At 52.1% G+C, this 20,032-nt stretch overlaps 1 protein-coding gene across 1 annotated transcript in view; it reads left to right on the top strand.

Annotated features, from left to right (window-relative positions):
- Nucleotides 1-20,032, top strand: part of SNX19 (sorting nexin 19) — a 43,750-nt gene that overhangs the window by 15,736 nt on the left and 7,982 nt on the right. Inside the window, exon 8 of the mRNA XM_067564035.1 lies at nucleotides 1,159-1,288. Coding sequence (XP_067420136.1) covers nucleotides 1,159-1,288 — 130 coding nt within the window. The remainder of the gene's footprint in view (nucleotides 1-1,158; nucleotides 1,289-20,032) is intronic.

Here is a 20,032-nt window from a genome sequence, read left to right as displayed (position 1 = left end):
CTGGCCCTTGTCAGCTCTCTAGACGGACTAATTTCAGTTAAGATCTGAAGCTGCACAGATTGGTTCGAGAGTCTGAGGAATAGCGCTGGTTAGGAGGTCTGGCAGCGGCCCGTCTCTGCGGACCTGTGATTTTTGCACCGTTCCATTCTGTGCTGGGACACGGTTTGTGTGCTCATCTCAGTGCTGCTGGGACCAGGGCCTGCCACAAGATGGCAGCCCAGCGATGCTAACCAGAAAGCCAAAGTGCTGGAAAACCACAGGTTGGGAGCGGCGAGGAACATGCTTGGGAAAAACCCAGCTGCCCTCGTATCCCCTGCCTTTTCCCCACGCCCAGTGAATCCGAACTCTAGCTGATGACTGACGTTGGCTTCCAGCCATGCTGCCCTCCACCCATTGCTTCCTATGTATTATCCCGCCCCGGTGGTATCCCCCTGCCTACCTCTTTGCTCTCATTTCCTCTCTCGATCCCCCTAGTTTTCCTTTTGCCTCCAGAATGGGCATGTGTGACTAAGGAATGGGCCATGCGTCCAATGCAATGTGGCTTTATTTGTCACCATGCCTTTTGTACAAACCATACCTCGAAAGGCTTTCACATTAATCAGTTATCGATACCGCGGAGGCACCTAGAGTCATGGCCCATTGTGCAACACACCTGTTGCAAATGACACACCCTGACCCAGACCTGCAGCTGGGGGGAAAGTCGGCCGAGCTTGTGACAAGTGACCGCAGCTGCCAATCTGGCCTACAGTGTGTCTCCTTCGGCTGTTCTGTGTTATGGGGAATGCAGGAAGGAGAAGGCAGCTTTTGGGGTTGGATGGCCTGTCAGAGAGGCCGAGGGGTGTTTCGGAAGGCAGGTGCTGCAGAGAAGAGAGCTCTTGTCTCCAGGGTGGCAGAGCTGCGGGGGCGGGGAAGGGGCAAGCCAGAGACAGGACTGAATACAAATGCCAGGGGAACAGGCTGAGGGTGGGGGTGTCCTGGCATGTCCCTAGGCATTCTGCACATGCCGGAGTGTAGAGAGCTGGTACCCAGGTGTTCACAGGGAAGGGCGCCTGTGCCCCGGGTGTGCAGTGCTCCTGCTGTGACTGCAGAGCCCCGCTCCCGCTCTGAGCGACATGAGCGTGAGCCGGCTTTCTCACACTCCCCCCCATCTCCCAGCAGGTTCTGAGACGCCGCTGGCAGACATGGCTCTGGACCTGCTGCATCTGCTGACGGTGGATCGCTGGAGCTGGCTCTGCACTGGGAACATGCAGAAGGTGCTGCAGTTGCTCTTTGGCTCCCTGATCCAAAGGTAAGATATCTACAACTCCCCAGGGAGGAGAGGGTGGAGCGGGCACATGTGGCACATGTGGCCCTGGCTAGTTTCCCTTTAGAGACAGGAAGGACGGATGCATAGCACCAGGTCCCAGGCTGTTGGAGTGGTTTTGTCCCTGCTGAGAAGGGCAGCATGTCCAGCGAAGCTGCTTCCTGGCTCTCCGGTGGGTGCTCTCAATGGGTCATGGGTCCATTTGGGTTGGGAAGAGCAGTGGCCACCCCAGTAGGAAAACGCGAGAAGCTACGTTAATGGAGGATGATCGCTGCTAATCTCCCAAAGCATGAATGAATTTAGTCTCCTGGCACCCTCGGCCAGGGGGACTCCCAGCACCCACTGTCACCAGTACGTCCGGCTCCCTCTCAGTAATGGGCAGGTCACAGCTGTGCCTCGTACGATGTTCCAAAGAGGGATGCACGCAGTATCCCCGAGCGGGGTGTGTTTGTAAACCTCCCTCCTGCCATGTTGCGTGTGCGTGGCTGGTCCCTCCTCACCATATGTACATAGGTGCCAGACCTTCCTCTGACTGGCTCATTCAGAGCTATGGCCTCGGCTGGTGCACTCCCTAGACGCCCACTTTTCTTGTGCAGAGCTAACCGCTTGGCAGGACCTGCCGCGTGTCCTGCAATCCTGTGTTCTTAAAAGCCCGGCTTAGGCTCTGTGAGTGGGAAGGGGGTCATTTGCTTTGAGGGCAAATGGCAAAGCCTTTCTAAAGAGCCAAAGCTCACAAGCCTGGAAGCATTTCCTCTCATGCAACAGACGTTCCCCAGTGACAGAGTCAGAGCGTACGAGGCAGCACGTGAATGGAGGTGCTAATCTGAGCTGCTCCGATGAAGTTTGCAAAAGCGCTTTCAGGTTGGGGACTCTAGCAGCCACTGGGAAATTGGCTTCTTCTGGGAGGTGGGGAGAATTGCTACAGCTTCTCCACAATGGGCTTTTCTAGCCGAGCAAATGAGCTGGAACCTGATCTCCATGACTGAGAGACCAGAGGCACAAGGTCCTGAAACTGCATGTTATCGCCTCAGGCACCCAACCGACTCACGGCTTCGGTATTTTCTATTAGAGAAGCACTCACACACCAACCACTTGACTGGCTCTGTGATTTGGGGATCTCTGTCCCAAGCTGAGCTGTGTTAGAAAGGCTGGGCGTGCAGCTCCTTCCTAGTCTGCGTTAGAGATTCAGGGTCAAACAAACCTAATGCAGCCATGGGCCTTTACCTGGTGCTGGGGGCCTGTTCTGGTGCCCAGATCAGAGCGTTTTGCGGTGTTTTCCCCTGGAGAGGGAATTAAATCCGGAGCTTCCAGTTCAGTCCCCAATGCCCTCGAATTGTAGGGTGAGGAAAGGATGTTTGAGTTGAAACCCATGGATCCAAACCCTCCAGCCCCTGCTCTTTGTGTCTGGATCAGATCCAAAACTAGAAGGCGCCTGTATTTCCAATCCATGTCTGATGCGACCCAAAAGGTGGGGGAGGTTTGCAAGGTCAGCTGATGTGTTGCCAGCATACTGGCACTATCAATTAATCACTAGGACTTTTTTCTCCTTCTCTGTTCTGGTCGAGGGAATGGCCTCCACAAGCAATGGGGTCATTGCTGTTCAGCTCCGGTGTGGGATAAGATCTGGGGTAGAGTCAGAGAAGGCGTGTGGATGTTCTGCTCTGGGAGGTCAGAGCCTGTGTTTTTGCAGGAGCAGCGCCTGTGGCTTGGTGGCTCTGAAAGTGACCGAGCGCTCTGGTGGGGATCTCTGTTTCTCTGGGTTCTTGGCATTCCTACAACCACCACTCTGCTACAGAGCTGAGAGCAGCCTCTGTTTGCCTTAGGGTACGTCCCTGCTGTGGATGGAGGTGTGATATGTCCTGGCATACCTGCCCTCGGTCTCATCCAGCTAGTGCAGCTAAAAATTGCAATGAAGATGTGCTGGTGTGGACTCTGGCATGGGCTATACAAGCCTGCCCAGAAACCTGGGTGTGTGCTGGTGGTACTGGCCCGTGTCAGTGTCCGTGCCACTGTATCTTCACAAGTATTTTTAGCCACGTTTGCTCGAGTGGGTTTGCGGGCACGAGCTGCATTGCTCAATTGCAGTGTAGATGTACTGCCATCAGAGGAGTGATAAGAACCGGTGTTACCCATGCCCACTTATCGTAGCACTCTGTGAGCATAAGTAAAGCCTGCTACAGCCTTAGTAACCGACGTGGGTCTTATCTCTGAGGCCGTAGAAGCTCAGATTTTAAGAGCCAGAGACCCCAGGTTGGATCCTTGATGATGATGCAGAAGTTTTGCATTACACCGGCTTGGGTTGGGGGCATTTCGCCATCCTTGTACCCCTAGCTTGATTAAACGGGCCAAACCTAGGTACAAGCCCTGGCACTCTGCCTCTGGTGCAGGCTGCTGCTGGGTAGCCCTAAGAGGGAGGAGAAGGTGCTAGATGCTCTTTCTGTAGCATGAATTATTTGATCCTTGGCAGCCTCTTTCTCTGCTAGTGTAGACCGAGTGCAGGAATAGTCCTAGCAGGTCAATGCTCCATCTAGTCTGGCATCCTGTTTCCAGCAGTGGCGAGGGTGCACGTACCTTCTCTTGGGCAATTATGAAATAACCTGTCCATGGGGGGTGGGGAGGAATCTTCCTTCCTGACCCCTGTCAGTTAGTGGCTGGCTTATGCCCTGAAGCATGAAGGCTTATATAGAGTGGGATGTACACCCTGTTGTGCTGCTTCTGATGCCTCCAGGGGGTTATTTTCCTGCTCCAGCAGATCCCCCATTGGGGTCTTAGCTCTTGAGAGGGCGTTGGCCACTGCTGCTGCTTCAGAATGGCCTCCTACTGCTGTAGACTCCTGTTGTAACTCTTGTACGGTGAGGAATGTGCTGTTCCTGGTGTCTTCATGCAAATACCCACATGGGCATTCCCGCTTCTCTAAAACAAGCACTGGAATTCCTTCTCTGCAGAGGCCGTGCAGCTAAATGATCCCGATGCAATGGGCCAGATCCTCCTGCCTGGTGCAATAGTATTGAAATCAATGGAATTGCACGGGGGATGACTTTTACCCTCTCTTTACACACTCATTTCCTCCACTCTTTGGTGACTTGCAGCGGCTTCTCATTTCTCCTTGGATCCCTTGCCCTCTTGGTCTGTTACCAATTGGGTCTGTTTCCCGACAAGACAATTGTTTCTGCCAATGAACCACTTAAATAGAAGAATCCTAGAGACTGATCCCATCTTTGGTATCTGCACCAATTGCCGTAGTGTCCCCCAGCGCTTACACCCGAAATCTACAGGTGTCCTATGCCAGATGCTGTTGCTAACTAGTAACGATTCCTTTCCTTGCCCCACTGAAATATCCCACCCCAACCTTCTTCCCCTCCTCTCCATGGCTGGAATAGTTGTAGCCACAGGTGCTGGAACAAGGGGTGCTGCCGTACGCCCTGGCTTGAAGCGGCTTCCTTTATATTCAGTGTTTACCATTTGTTCCAGTGGCTCTCAGCATCTGCACTCTACACATTGTTCCAGCAGCCCTGGTTGTAGCTGGAGCCAGGGCCTATAAATCTCTTCTGATTGCCAGTTTCATGGCAACGGCAGGCTGGAGGAGGATAGCTGGATGACCGAAAAAGGTATTGTTAAGTAAAAGGGAGGACATGTGTGCATGTCTGCAGTGGGGCCGGGCACGTCCAATTATGTAACATGGAGTGGTCCTTTTTTGGAGCCGAAGGGAGAAGCGGGGTGTGGGTGAGGAGCAGTTGGGAGCTGATACAACCCTAAGCCAAGAAAAGATTCCAGCTTGTACGGCCCTCTCTGCTCGCTCAGCTTGTGTCTGTAAACAAACCCTCAGCCCACTCCAAATCCATACCCCTCATTTATTAAACTGTCTCTTCCCTCCCTGGGTCAGCAAAAAATGTTCCTAGCCCTCGGGGAGGAAACAGGGCTGCATTCCTCCCTATCAGAGTGAATGAGGGGACTACAGGGGTGTCTGCCTACAAAGGGGAACAGGGTTGGGGCTATTCTTGGCTTCTGGGGTATCGGTGTAGGAATTAGAAGCATTTAGACAATCCAATCCCTTTTTGAGTGGGTGAGTCAGTGCAGCGATATAAATACAGGCTGGGCAGTTGGAACACACGGTGGCTGCGTCCCCTCACCCTGCCCGCAAGCTGTCCCCTTTGGCAGTGGCTGTCACTGTGTCAAAGGGACAGGTACCCCGATGTCACAGTGATGGGCACAGCGAGACAGCCTAGATCAGGGGCGTTGGCAGGGTTCCAGCTTAGGCTCCGACCCAGCGGGAGAGGAGATGGGAGAGCCTGGCTCTGAGTCTCCAAGTGCCCATGAAACTGGATTCATGGGGCGTCCAGGGATGGAGCCACCTTTGGGTGCCAGAAGAATGAAAAGAAATGAATCAAACAGGCAAAGGATGAGGTGGGGGCAGGTGTCTGGAACCATTTGAAGGCCAGGGTGAGGGGAAGCTTGGCCTGGTCTGGTTGTCAAGGCATAACCTGGCCCGAGCCCCTTGTTTCCCAATGAGGCGATGGCTCCTGCAAATGAACCACTTAAATAGACTTCCTGGAAGAATCCTAGAGACTGATCCCACCTTAGTGAATCAGGCGTTGACGGTGGGGGTCAGATGTCCCTAATCTAACGAGCACAGCACGGGGTGGGGAGGGGCTTCACCCACAGCTGCTCCAATCCTGACCTGTGGGGATGAGAGAGGAGCCCAGTCTCCCTGGTTCATTTAGCTTAGGCCTCAATGAGGGGCACTCAATGCCTGTGATGGTGGGTTCTGGGCTGTGGACATCTGCCCCAGGATGCTGGCTGGTGGCAGTGAGTTTTGGAGCTCCGCCATCTCCTGTCCTGCTGAACAGCCAATGGGAGTGACTGCCAGTCACCACCGAGCTGACTCTCCCTGGCTCGCTCAGATTCCTCTTCGCCTCTAAAAACGCCCCCGCTCTCTGCCTGGAGTTTGCTGAAGTCCGTTCTTGTGTCAGCTGAGCTGCCAGCATGGGTGCAACAAGTGGGTCAGAGCAGCAGGTTTGGGATGCAGGAGTAACGGGCTGCTAGGGTGGGTGCGGCAGGTCTGTGCCATGTGCTCCCGGCATGCAGAGTTCATGTGTGCTGATTGACACTATCTGTAGCATGCAGTCCGTGTGTGTGTATCTGTGTGTGTTACTGTGATGGCAAAAGGGCTACAGGTGGAGGGAGCAGACACCCTAGAGCAACGGCTTGAAGCTCTGCTGATGTAGCTAGAGAATCCAGGAAGCTGATAGCCACCTACACTAGCTTCTAAAGGAGCCAAGGCAGCACGTGGGCTCTGGCCATCAGAATTCAGGCCGTGTCCCATTGCCAGCAGCACATATATCAGGAAGCCCTGATGACTGGATTGATAAGTCAGTACTCTCCGTACTGCTCTGTGTCCCATGGCTGGTTCCTTGTCAACCTGCTCTGCTCCTCGCCAGCCACCACTGCAAACCTTTGTATCAGGTCAGGAGGCTTCCTGGGGGGGTCTCTTGATGATATCACAGGGTGTCTGTGGGCCCCAAGTGCTCCTGCTGCTGGGATAATTTTAACTATTTGGGGTTTTTTGCTCTGGTTTTTCCCTCGGGGGTTTGCTCATTTCAACCTGAGCTAGCGAAGTGCTCTCTCTCTCTCTTGCAGTGCATGTCTGCACTTCCAAGTAGATGACTCTGGCTGTGGGGGAAGGAATCTGGGGACAACCCCAAACCAAGAGAGATGCAACCCCATTCTCGAAGGGAGCCTAGAACTCTGACTGCCAGAAGCTGGGAGGGAAAGATGGGTCAATCACTCCATAATTGCCCTGTTCTGGATGTTCCCCATGAAGCTCTGGCATTGACCACTGTCAGATACAGGATACTGGGCTAGATGGACCATTGGTCTGAGCCAGTATGGCCTTTCTTATGTACTAAGAGTCTGGATTAAAACACCCCCAGGTTTGGGAGAAATCCTTCATCTAGAACTGAACATTCCCCACCAGCCTCTGTCTCTAGCACTGTTTTTTTGCAAGAAGCTGTTGTAGTAAATCATCCCTCTCCCCTTCCTGAACATCACAAGAGAGAGTCGCATTTTATACGAACCACTAATCCAAAGATAGAGATTGCATCTCGTCACATCCTGACTGTCTGCATTTGGTAACCCGAGCGGGGCTGCCGTGCTCCGTCTCGGAAGCGCGTGTGTATATAAGGGAAACGGTGGACATACGCAGCCAGCTTTGATGGTGTCAGGTTCCGCGTGGCTTTATAGGGGGCATGGAGCAGGAGTTAAAATAAATGAAAAGTCTCCCTGACTTGGCTGACTGATCAACATCTCCTGTCCTGCCACTCTCTCGGTCATATGCTATCATGGCTCTTCTAGATCTCTCCCCCAGCCTTTGTTCTCCTCCTTCATCACTTTTATAGTATGCACTGGATGAAAATGAACCACCTTGCCGTGCCTCCCCTGATCAGTATCCCCTGTTTGTCCATAGCAGAGGAGCAGGGCAAGTGAAAAATCAGACATGCTAGGAACTAGTCTAGCTAAGTAGTTATTGAGTGGGATCAACCAGGGCCAGGCTGTTTTCAGGTCTGCATGAGGTTTAGACCGGGAATCAAGGTGCAAGTTAGAGGCTGGTTTAGGGCAAGGGTCTGGTTCAATAGCACTGAAATCTCACGAGCTGCCCCAGTGATGTTTAGGCTCCATGTGGCAGAAATCTCCTGAGATCGGCTGCCCTCACCAACTTTCCACCATTTTAGATGTTGGACACCTTGTGGGATCAGTTATTCTGGTGTGGATTCTCTCCGTTGCTGGTTCTCCCAAACTTCCAGCTGGTCTCTGAGCCAGGATTGGGAAACAGGGGCCTTGGGGGGTTGAATCCATCCTAGAACCAGACCTTAAGGGAGACTGAGATCCCAGGACTGCTTCTCTGAGCCCCTGTGAAATCTGATTCTGAGTTGAGGGACCCTGGAATCATGAGGGAGGTGGGAATGAGGGGTCACGCTGAGCCCCTGGCATGAGGGAGGGGATGGGGATGTTCCAGGGAGGCCCTGAAATAGAGGGGAATGGGAGGGTGGTACACAGCTTTGGCATGGGGGAGAGGGGGACTAGAGGAATACAAGGAGCCCCCGGTCTGCCTGTAGAAGTAACAAAGAGTGCAGCCCTCTACTTAGTCACCTGCCCCAAAATTGGAACCAGGCTTTTATAGTTACTTTAAAGAAGCACATATTGGCCCCAACTGAAGTTAAGGCCCCACTGAGCTAGGCACCGTACAGAAATGTACAAAGAGGCAGTCCCTGCCCCAAGCAGCTTAGTCTATGTGCAGAAGACAGACAAAAGGCGGGAGGGGAAATGGGCACAGAGAGAGGAAGTGAGATGCCCATGTCAGTGGCCAAGCAGGGAATAGAGCCCTGGTCTCCTGAGTCCCCATCTAGTGCACTGTCCACTGGGACCACATCTTGCCTACCACATTCTGATTCAAATGCATCATGATCTTTACCTGTTGTGGAGTGGCTCAGGAGGCTGTAGAGTCTTTCACCCGCGTCATCCGTTTGAGTCCAGGCCAGGCTGATGGTGACAAAAAGCTGTAGCCATCTGATGGCTTCTTGGCTCAACCTACGTGAAACAAGTTCAACAGGTCTCAATCTAGATCATAGCCATCTCCGCAGAAGGGTGAGAGAATCAAATGGCCCCTCTTATCCTGGGAGATGGCCAAGAAATATTGGTGGTAGATGGAGGAAACTGGTTCTGCTGCTTCTTGTGTGGTACCAGTTGTACAGATAAATGGATGGCATTGGCACAAAACCTTTTTTATTATTATTATTGCTATCAAAAGGTGCTATCGAGGAAACCCCCCGATGGGTGGGTGTATTGTAACCCTGTTGCAGTATTTCTCCCTCTTTTTTGTTTCCTGGCTGGGGAAGATATAATTTTTAGCCATCTGTGAGTTTGCCTAGTTGTAGGTGCCTCATCCTCTGCTGGGCTATTGCCATCAGGTTTGTTCTGTACATGCCACCTCTCTGACCTTGGCTACTTGAAGAGTCAATGGCTTTTCACTTTTCACTGTGGGCACAAGGGGGAGCTGCTGGCCAACCTGCGATTCTCTCTGGAAGATTAAAATTCTGAAGGGCCTGCAGCCGCAAAGCTGCAGGTCTCCTGTGGCTAGAAGGGGCTGTAGCTGTGATGGCACTGAAGGTGCATGGCCCAGGTGATCAAGGCTGAGTTGTGTAGATAGAGGGGACAGCTGAGAGGGGATGGGATGAACCCAGACGAGCGATGGGCTGCATGACTGCACTGAGCAAAGGGATGGTTAGATTCATGCTTCCGGGGCCCCGGATCCCAACACCCCAGACCTTCTGCAGGAGTCCAGGTCCAAACTTTTAATTCGGGCCAATTCCCTGTTGATATAGTGGATTCATGGATCTGAGCTTGTTCAGGTTCAAAACAGTCACAAGACCCTTGTCTAGGAAAACGTTGTCTTGATACAGACTTACGAAACCCATTGGCACCAGGAGGCGTTAAATAAGACGTTATCTAGAGAGCGGCTAGTCCCACCTGAGAGCCAGGGATGTGGGGGGAAGGGGGGAGCATTGTGCACTTCCTACAGTCGGATTGGTATACACAAAACTGGCAGCCTTCAACTAAGGCCTTTGCCCTGCACATTCTCTGCCTAAAGCAGCTCAGCTGTACCATAGCTTTGCTCTTGTCTCCCCGGCCTGCTGTTTTCTGTCTCTGCTGTGGCTGGGACATCATGAGCCACCAGCAATTTAGAGTCAAAATCCTCTCCTTTAATCATCCGTGTGGGCGGGTGGAGGGGAGGGGGCTGAATGTTGTAATACATCAGTGTGTGGGGGTCCGATGTTTGTGCGTGGAAGGTAGGAGTGAGTAGAATTAAATAAAGAGCTGGAGCGAGAGAGACACACTGGATCCCTGATCGTTGGAGTGACAGGCTGTTAGAGATGCCTGGCTGTGGGATTTAGTGCCACAATGAGACCTGTGAAGTGTTGGTGTTGGGTGACTGATCTGCGGGGATGTGTTTGGTAACTTATGAAGTGCTGCATTGGTGATGCTGTTGTGCCTATATCTCTACCCTCCTGTGATCTGGAATAAGTTTCATTTAACACCGTTCTAACTTTAAATCTCATTTCATTCATGGAAGTTAGAGAGAGAATCCAGCCTACTGCATAGGCCGTCTTAGCCATTCTCTTTTGCCAGGTCTGTATTGTTCCCTATACTCTATTCTCCAGCATTTGGTCCAGTGTTAAATCTCCCAAATGATGGGATGGTTTCCTTTGGGGAAACTAATCAGAGTCTTTTTACAGCCCCATGTCCAGAAATCTCCCCTGCTGTTCACTGGCTGAGTCTCATCCTGTTGCTCCTATTTTTACCCCATTGAGCCACCCTAGCCCATTCTCCTCTTGCCTTAGAGCTCGTATCACTCACTAGTGTGCATTTCATGCCCTCCTCTGGGCCCAGTCCAGAGACGTGACAGGAATACCCCGCCACAGAGCCTGGCTCTTTAGCTCACGCCATAGAGACTCATGCTTCGAACTCTGGAGCTCCTCAGTACATTGGCCAAGTTGGGGTTGCTGTACGTGTGATATTTGGGGTTGACAAAGTGGCCTAGTTTAGAGTGAGTTTTGGCACCTTTGACACTGGCAGATGTTCAGACATGGCACATGGGGCGACAGCCCCTGGCCACCACTTCCATGAGGCCCTTGCTTGTTCCGTGTTGTCATCTTGCCCCCTACCCCTTTGCTAAATCCTAACCCTTTGTTAAACCGACCTTGCCACCCACAGCCTAGCATTTGGTGTGGCACTGTGCATGCCACGTGTTCTGAGACTAGCAACCCCCTGAAACCTTGCAAGCCAGCTCCGGGGCACCCAGCTCCACCTGCCAGGGAGGGCTGAGTCCAGGATCTTCCTTATGTTATGCACCAAGGGCCAAATTCTGCCCTTCGTTAGGCTGATTTCAGTGGGGTGTAAGTGCAACGAACCAGGACACAGCTGTGTGTCACCACTGCCCTCTGCTGGCCAGAAGGCCGGCATGTGTGCATTGCCACATCCCCTTCCAGCGGTGTGAGGGCCAGAGAGGTTAAAAGCCTTACCATTCGCATTGCTTGCGGAAACTCTCCCTTATGTCAGACAGTACAGGTGTGTGGCTCTGGAGCCAGCGGGCCTGAGCTCTGTCCCTGCAGACAGCCATGAAGCTGTCACAGTGGGTGCAACCAAGGATGAGGCCTTCCTCCCATGGTTGTTTTTCTTTCTACCCGTGCTCTGAAAATAATTTGCTTTTGGGGACGCTCCCTCCTTGTCTCAAAGCATCCTATGCTCAGTTACTGCCCCACCCCCACTTCCTGAATCCATTGGCAGGGGTCTCATAAGGCAACTTTAACTTCATGCCCCCCCCACGTGCACAAACCCCGCCCCCCCCAAATTACCTGCCCCACATGCCTCTTCCTCCTCACGTAGCGCTGAGGTGGGTTCCTCTGGGCCGCCAGTGTTAACTGCAGCATCTTGGGGCCCTTCCAGGTTCTTCCAGCTTTTATTATTCTCCTTTCAAACAGAGGCCCGAGGCTTCCTTGTACCTGAAGCCTGGGATGAATACGTGGCAGGGGGGGGGGAGAGGAGGAACCTCCCTCCCCCTCCAACCTTCACAGAGGTCTTGCCCGGCGGCCATCCATTCCCAGCCAGGCTCGCTTCTATTCCCTTTCCGGCCCTCAGCTCGGCCCTGGAGCTGGCCACGATGGAGGTCGCTCCCCACTGAGGTAAAGTCACTGTGAACAATGAGGCCCCTGGTCGCCAGGACAACCATTACATTGCCATCGCCTCCCCAGCCGTTTGCCCCATCAGGCATCGCCTCCCCATCTCTGCGCCTTGTCTCGGACTGGGTTTTTAGCTTAGCTGGGTGGCCGGTTTAATTAGCCCTCCCCCCAGGGGCTCTACATTGGGAAAGCCAGCACCCCGGTACCGGTCGAATGAGAAAGGGGCCAGGCAGCTGTTCACATGAGAGCGGGTAAGCCCAGGGGGAGGGGAGGAGAGGCTGCACCACTACAACAGGCCGGGCGCAGGGCGCTTTGTTCTCATGGTGACCAGGTGCCCATATCCACACTGCCCAGCATGTGTTCTGTACTGGTGCATCCTGGGAAAATCCAGACAGCTGTGCCCACAGCGCCTCCGCAGGGCATGGAGCCTGGAGGGTGCATGCAGAGAGTACAGCGCCAGCCGTGGGAGGGTGTCCTGGGGCGCCCCACTCCCAAGGGAGCAGGCAGGAAGACAAACTGGTTACACGGTTAGTGGAGCCCACTGACATTGTGAGCCAGCTCACGTGTGTTACTGGAGGACAGCCACGGGTCAGCGTGGGCCACTCAGGAGGGTGACACGCTGTTGGTTGTCATGGTTACTAGCTAAGTATTCACCGTGGGGGGAGACAGTGTTGAGAGCTGAGCAAATCCCAGGCTCTCAGGCTGCGTCTCCATGGCAGAGTTAACCTGGGCTCCCCCCCGGATTTTAGCCTCACCCCCTACCATCCACACACCAAAACGTCTGGCCCAGTTTGGGGGTGCTTTAAGCCCAGCCGAGCTGACCCAGCTAGGAGGGTGGGGTAGAGCCCTGGCTCTGCTTTAACTTGGGCTGCAGCCTGCCCACGTTGCAGTGAGGACGCAGGCTGAATCCCATGAGGCCTGTTAGTCCTTCAGTGCCTTCCCACAGCTCCCCCCGAAGGACAGACGAGTTCTCACACCATTGGCTGGGAAAGAACCCTAAAGGCTCTCAGTACAAAGATACACCCCAGCCACACCCACGCGCATGCAGAAACCCAGTAATGAGGGTCAGGCTTTGCAGCAGAGATGCTCACACCTGGGCTATGCTGACCTGGGTGCCAGTCACCTCTGCTAACCCTTAGCCTAGCGCGAGTGGGAGCAGCTGCGCAGAAGGGCTGCTGTCACAGCTGCTGAGTTGTGCTAACTCGAGCTGTGCCCTGTCTCCTTCCTCAGGCCAGCCGACATGAGTGGAAAAGACCAGTGTGCTGGAGGGGAGGGTTTTGCTGTGTACGTGGGACTTGAGTTAGCTCTGCAGGGAAGACAATCCCTCAGTAGTGTAGACAGGACCTAATGCAGCTACCACCTCTGTGTGGACCAGGTGGAGGAGAGAAACCTGCCCATGGCTGTCAGGGTGACCGATATCTGCCAGTCGCACCCCAACATAAAGGGAGGGTTTCACAGATTGTCCAAAGGAGGTGGCATAAGAGAGGAATGTACCCTGCATCTCCTTGGGCCTCTTCAACCCAGTCTCTCACGCTTCACTTCTCATCTCAGTGACCAATGGGAGAGGGGGAACAGATGGTCCAGTGCTTAGCGCACTGACCTGGGACTTCAATTCCCTGCTCCCCCCAGACTTCCTGCATGACCTCGAGCTAATTGCTTAGCCGCAGCTCGACGTTGGAGACAGCAGCACTGCCCTGCCCCCCAGGGCGGTTGTGAGGGTAAGTACGTTAAAGATTGTGAGGCGTTCACATGCTGTGGTGCTGGGGGACCATGCAAGTGAACGATCTAGATAGAGGAGAGCTGTGCTTGATGGTCTCTGCTGTCTCCAGCATCCCCTGCACAGGAGAGGAAACACTGCAGCATCTGGGCACAGTGAAAGGCTTTCTCCTCTCCTGGGAGGGGTGTTGATGGTGTCAAAAGAAACGGGGGCCAAGGGTGTGCTTTTCATGAGAAACTGAGGATGTTCCAGTTTGGCTCAGTGACTGTTCATACTCTTCCCTCTGCCTCAGTGATAGGACCCAGCCTCAGCCCGTCTAACTCAAAGAACTGTCCAGGTTCACTGGGCCGTGTCTGAGCTTTTTCAGTCCGACCCCAGCCTGGTTTTGAGCCAGCTGGGGATCAACTTGTGGTTTTATGCCAAAACCTTGGGACTTGCCCAGTTTCCTGCTCTAACCACTAGAAATGCTGCTTCCTTTTATGTGTCCCCCCTCCCTCCAAGGCTCAAACATGACACTGCTCTGTGATCTGGGCCTGGCTATGTAAGATCCTGAGTATTATAACAGCACATGTGGGCTGAAGGACATATGTGGATATAAGGTATGAGATCTCCCAAACCGCTAGGCTGGAAATGATTACTGCGTGCCACTGGACATGAAAATCCCAGCCCAAACTTGTAACAGGGAGGATGCTGCAGGTCAGGAGTGAGGCGCGTCAGCCGAGCTGGGAGCGGGCTCAGGACTGGGCCAGCAAAGGCTGCTGCAAGTAAGAACTGAGGCCCACTGGCCAGAGCTGTGTGGTGGCCCACAGAACTAGAGCCAGGAAGTTCAAGCCACTGCAACCAAAAGGACCCCACCGCTTATCTGACATCAGAGCCTCTTTGCCGATCGTCCTTCCCTCTGCCAGGTTCGATGGGGAACAAGGCATGCAGTGGTGATAATGGCATCTTGGGCTCTCTTGACATGGTGTGCGGAAAAGGGACTGCTGTGCCTGCTCCCCACCCCTTTGGCTTTGGTGACTGGAGCTAGAATGGGTTGCTGTCAGTCGAGCCATCACAGGCACCTCTGAAAACACGAGTGTGATTCAAGGAGCTCGTAACTTTAGGGGTTTGTTCTGTTTTTCAGTCTCTCTCTCTAGCTCTTTCTGCCAACACAGCTGGTGAAAACAAAAGTGCTTGGCAGCCCCCTTGCTCCCCTTGACTTTATAAAGGACCACAGATGCATAGCATTGCCTGGCCCTCTTCACTATCCCAGCGCTAACCTGCTTGATCACACTGCCAGGCTTTGGCTGGGCCCTAATTCTCGAAGCACCTGCTCTTTGTAGCTCCTTGAGGGCTGGGAACGGATGGCCACGGATGGCCCGAGGCAGGTGATTCAGCGGTGTGCCTGCCAGAGCCATCTGGAGCATGGGGAGAGAGGGCGGGATTGAATATCCAGCTGCAGAGACCAGTGTAGGCCTTGCCAAGGTTCCTTGCCTACCCTCCTCAGATGAGATGTAAAACCAAGGTGCTTCCCTATAATGGAATTTAAGATCCTGTGGCATTTTGAGAGGGTTTTGTCCTGGCTAGTTTCCTGCCCAGATTGCTAGATGGGTAAGTAACATTTTTCCTCGTGTTGCATTGATTGGAGAAGTTTGTCACGGCCTGTCCTAAAAACCTATGATGTTCACTCTGTTGATATAGAATGGCTTCTGTGTTCTGCAGAGACCTGTACGATGGTGGGCGAGTGATTTCTCCCCTTCCCTCGCGCCACACACAGAGCTGCTAGGGGAAGGCATTGCTCCTACTAAAACTTCCTCCCTGCTGGTGGTGAGACCAGGAGGATGGGAACACGGGCTCTTGGGGTCTCTTCCTGCTTCTGTCACTGGCTCATTCTGCAGCCTTGGACAAGACACTGTCACGATTCAGAAAACATAATGCAACTCCCGATCTCATTCTCCTGCCCCGCGGAGCTGCTGCCGCTCCAAGGTGAGGGCTGCTGTCTGCTAACGGCTGAAACGCATGAAAACGCATCAGCTGAAAGTGGGGAAAGCCTTGATTCAGACTGATGTCATTCCTGCAAAGCAAAGCCCCTGTGGTATTGGTGGGACTGAGGCACTGAGCAACACATATCACTGGCAGGCTTCTGGCTATGGCATCTCTTCCCACCACCAGAGACAGGGATGAACCTGAATCTTGCTGCCAGTAGACTGTAATGCAAGTGACCCAACTGACTGCACACGTCTTCTCACGACCAGGACACCTGCAACAGGACTGGCCACTCTTTCCCCATGAAACAAGCAAGTACTTCCCTGCTTCAAAAGCTACACAAGCACTCGTGCCCATGTTGCTCTTCCTAACACGTGTGTGGCCCCAGGATGCTACAGTGTCAGGTACCTTACATAGATTCAGCTGGCTTCTCCTTGCTCTGAGAGCAACCATCTCCCTAAGACAATGCTGGCTCTGTAATTGCTTCGGGAGGACCCAGCAGGGCACAAGCTCCCATTCAGCTCCAGCAGGATGCCTGAGTTTTCGTTGTGATGTGGCCACCTCTCCACAAGGAGCTGAACTGAGATCCCACCAACCTTTCCCTCCTACCCAAACTCCAAGGAGTTGGGATGCGGGACTCCATCACTGAACCATCGCTCTTGTAAAATCATTTGCTGTCCATGAATGGTGCAGAAGTGCCTGCATTTGACTGGGCAGAGGCCAGGTTCTGGCCCTCAAGTCTCTGGTTCTTGTGCATTAACCCAGTGGATCCAGAACTCTGAATTCAGAGGGGAGTCTGGAAGGAATCTAGGTTGCAGTCCACTCCACGTATAGCTTACACCAGCGTGGGTTCTAGACTTCCCTGAACTAACTTAGAACTTATTTGTCCTGGGGGTATTTGTGTGTAAGGGAGTCTACCTCACACCATCTTACCTCCAAATTTGGCTCAGATGTATATTTCTGTTTCCCAGGAGAAGCTCTGTATCACAACATGAGTGTGTGTGTGTGAGAGAGAGAGAGACAAACATATAGAAATCACATTGGATATTGGCACAATCCAGTCCTCCCTAAAATCCTGGGAATTTTGGATCCAAACTTTGTGTGTCTGTCTCAAACAACTTTTCCTTTAGAAACTGCTCTTCCAAATACAGCCATTAGAAAGAGGCAAACTCTGTTCTTTGATAGGTTTAAAACTATGCAGTAACTACTATCTTTTGCCCTTGGTTTGACTCTTCAAGAGTCAGCCCTTTAAAAAGGACTAAATTGTCTCTTCTGCATGGGGTACGGGACCAGCTATTGAAGAGGGCTAGGGGGTAACAATGCTTCTCTTTTGTTGGAAAGAGTGTTTAATTTCTTTTTTCTTTACTGTCTTGCAAAGGGTTAACAGTGCTTTTCTGTATTTTATTTCTGAACTGGGCTAATGAAGCAATCCATGGCTCACAGAGACCGGCCTCTCCCTGGGGCGCTGTTGAGAGCTTCATTGGCTCAATAAACACTTGATGAAGACCTTATCGAAGGCAGGGGAACTTTCTGACTTCATTAAAAATCAAGGGCATGGGACTTTTTTTTTTTTGTAATCCTCTTTTTCTTTCCCCTTCTCCTGCCTTCCGTGGCTTTGGGAATGATTCAGTTACACCTTGGGTGCTTTTAGTCATTTTAAAAAAAAAAACATAATTGTGAGTGAACTTACTCCTGGGGAAAGATTTAGAGCTCTGGAGGAATGAATCCTTCTGGCTGCATACTGGGTGCACCCCGGAGAGCAGCGGCGCAGGATTGCCCCCTGCGCACACTGCTCCCAGTATTTCAAACCTGTCAAGGAGGGCCACTTCTGGTGCAGTCAGAGGGGAGAAAGAAAGGGCCTCATGCCCCCCTTGCCCTGCACTGTGCAGAGTAATTTACACCAGAGACTGTTAAAACCTTACCACTCTGACTCACGTGGCACTGGTGTAAATGAGACACCTCCACCTTCAGTGGAGCTACTCCAGGTTTGCACCCACAGCGTGAGGGAGATCAGAGTGTGCGATGTGTGTTTAGCAGGTGTGAAATTGGCAAGACAGTCTGTTCAACGGGAAAGCACTCAGCCTTGAAGGATGGAGGCTGCTGCACTGTTGAACAAACACTTCATCATATTGTCCCCGGGCTGGGGGTACGGAACGCATTGTTCACAGTTTAAAGCACTGTAAACTTTTTACAGGGCAGCGAGAGACGAACATTTCCAGTAATCCAAGAAGATGGTTTACTTCTTTTCCTCTATTCTTGGCCAGCTCTTTAAAAAGGCTCAGGGTGCTTCATATTCTTTGATTTATGGAGGACTCTTTTTTTTTTTTTTCTGTCTGTCCTCTGCAAGCAATTCAGCAAACTAGACGAAGGCTGGTTTGCTCTGCCGGCATCTGATCCAAGTTTTCCAGCTCTGAGCTCCGTGGTTTCTGTTGACAGCACAAGGGAGAAGCAAACACATAAATTCTGGTGATTACAGCATCAGCAGGTGCTGAAAGTGGAGGCTGGAAGGGGGGAAATCTTCCTTCTTTATTTTCCGTTCCTCTAACAGCTCCTGAAGCAATTGTTTCCTTGGCTATGTAAGTTATCCTCATATAAAAACATCTACAAAGTCCTGAAGGCTACAACATTCTGCAATGTTGCAGTTTGTTATGGGCCATTGTTGTATCGGATACCTTGAATAAGGATCGGCTTGTGGTTTAAGGCACTGGACAGGGATTTAGGAGATAGGCATTGAGAGAGGATTGTCCAGTGGTTAGGGCACTAGCCTAGTACTTGGGAGACTTGGCATCAATTCACTACTCCTCCACAGGCTTCCTGCATGACCGTGGGCAAGTCAGTTAGTCTCTCTCCGTGTCTCAGTTCCCCAGCTGTAAAATGGGGATAACAGCCCTGCCTAGCCTCACAGGGCTGATGTTAGGATAAATATGCTAAAGATGGTGAGATGCTACGATACTATGGTCACGGGAGCCAGATTAGTGACTGGGGCTCCTAGGTGCTATGGTAATACAAATAACAATAATAATATCGTAAGATGCTTATTTAGATGGACACGTTCAATACAGTCTCCTTCTGCAGCCTTGGGTGAATTGTCAAGGTATGACAGGTGTGATCAATCAAGCTCATATGTCCCTCGCTGTCATGGCTTGGCACCTTGCTTTAAATAACCCGGAGCATATCCGTGAAGAATACTGGTGTAGGTACTGAGACCCAGTGATAATGCACATGGTATAAGAGCTTAAACAGAACAGAATTGTCTGGGTGTGTCTCTTTTACGGAGGAGGAGCGTGTGTGTTTTAAAAAAATCTACCTACTTGATGTTACAAAGGAAGGGAGAATGCCAGATCAGACAGAGAGGTCTTGCTCACTCATAGTTTTTGAAGACCTCAAGGTATTTTTTAAAGAATTGGTGTGCCTAGTGAAAATAACCCTGGCAATACATTTGTGACGCTGAGTTTGGAGTAACCATGCAGTCTAGCTCCCCCTTGAAGTTTCAAATGAAGGCAGTATTCCCTCACTTCCTGTCGCAAGCTGTTGTAGGGTGTTAATGTTGAACACCCAAGGGATTGTGGGTGATGTTGTATGTGGGACAGAGGGATTCCATCCTGGCCCTACAGATGAGCTGTTTCTGTTCCTGCAGGCTTCTCAGAGCCTGTTGCCAGGAGACATGGATGTGTTTCCATCCCTCCTTGCGCATCTCCAGGTGTCACCCTTCTCTTTGTATTGTACTGCCTTCGTCCGGTGTGCTTTGCCTGGGCAGTGCATTAACTGGCCTCAAGGAATTCAAGTATCTGTTCCTGGGCATCTGTTCAGTCACTGATCACAGGAGGAAGGGGCCAGGTGCTGCTCTGGGGTTAAAACGCTCTTGTTTCACCTCTTTCAAACCTGGGTCTGAATTCTGATGGAGACTGGAGGCCTTGGGGCCTCACTGGTTTAACTTAAGCGATATTGAACTGATTTAGTTAACTTGACGCAATGAACTGCATGGACACCCAGATTTCAGTTTAAACCAGGCTTACTTCAATTTAGTTTACATCCATTAGGAACAGGTTTAAACTAAACTGTAATACGGCCCTTGTAAACTAAAATAAATTTGTCCACCCGGGGTTTGCACTGCTTTAGCTAAAAATGGTTTAAAAACAGGTTTAAGTTAAACTGGTGCAACTCCGTGTGCAGACAAAGCCTGGGTGACTCCCCTTCGAGCCTGCAAGGAAGCTGGACTGATTCACCCTACTCAGCCTTTTCCATCTGCAAGGAATCCAGCAGATGGTCAGCCAAGCTCCCTCCCAGGTCCAGCAGCCCAGCTTGCACTCGAGA

The sequence above is a fragment of the Emydura macquarii genome, unplaced genomic scaffold (genome assembly GCF_026122565.2).
Source record: "Emydura macquarii macquarii isolate MOO-44397 ecotype Brisbane River unplaced genomic scaffold, CSIRO-AGI_Emac_v2 contig_312, whole genome shotgun sequence".
Classification (NCBI taxonomy): Eukaryota; Metazoa; Chordata; order Testudines; family Chelidae; genus Emydura; species Emydura macquarii.
This window is presented reverse-complemented; position numbering and strand designations above follow the sequence as displayed.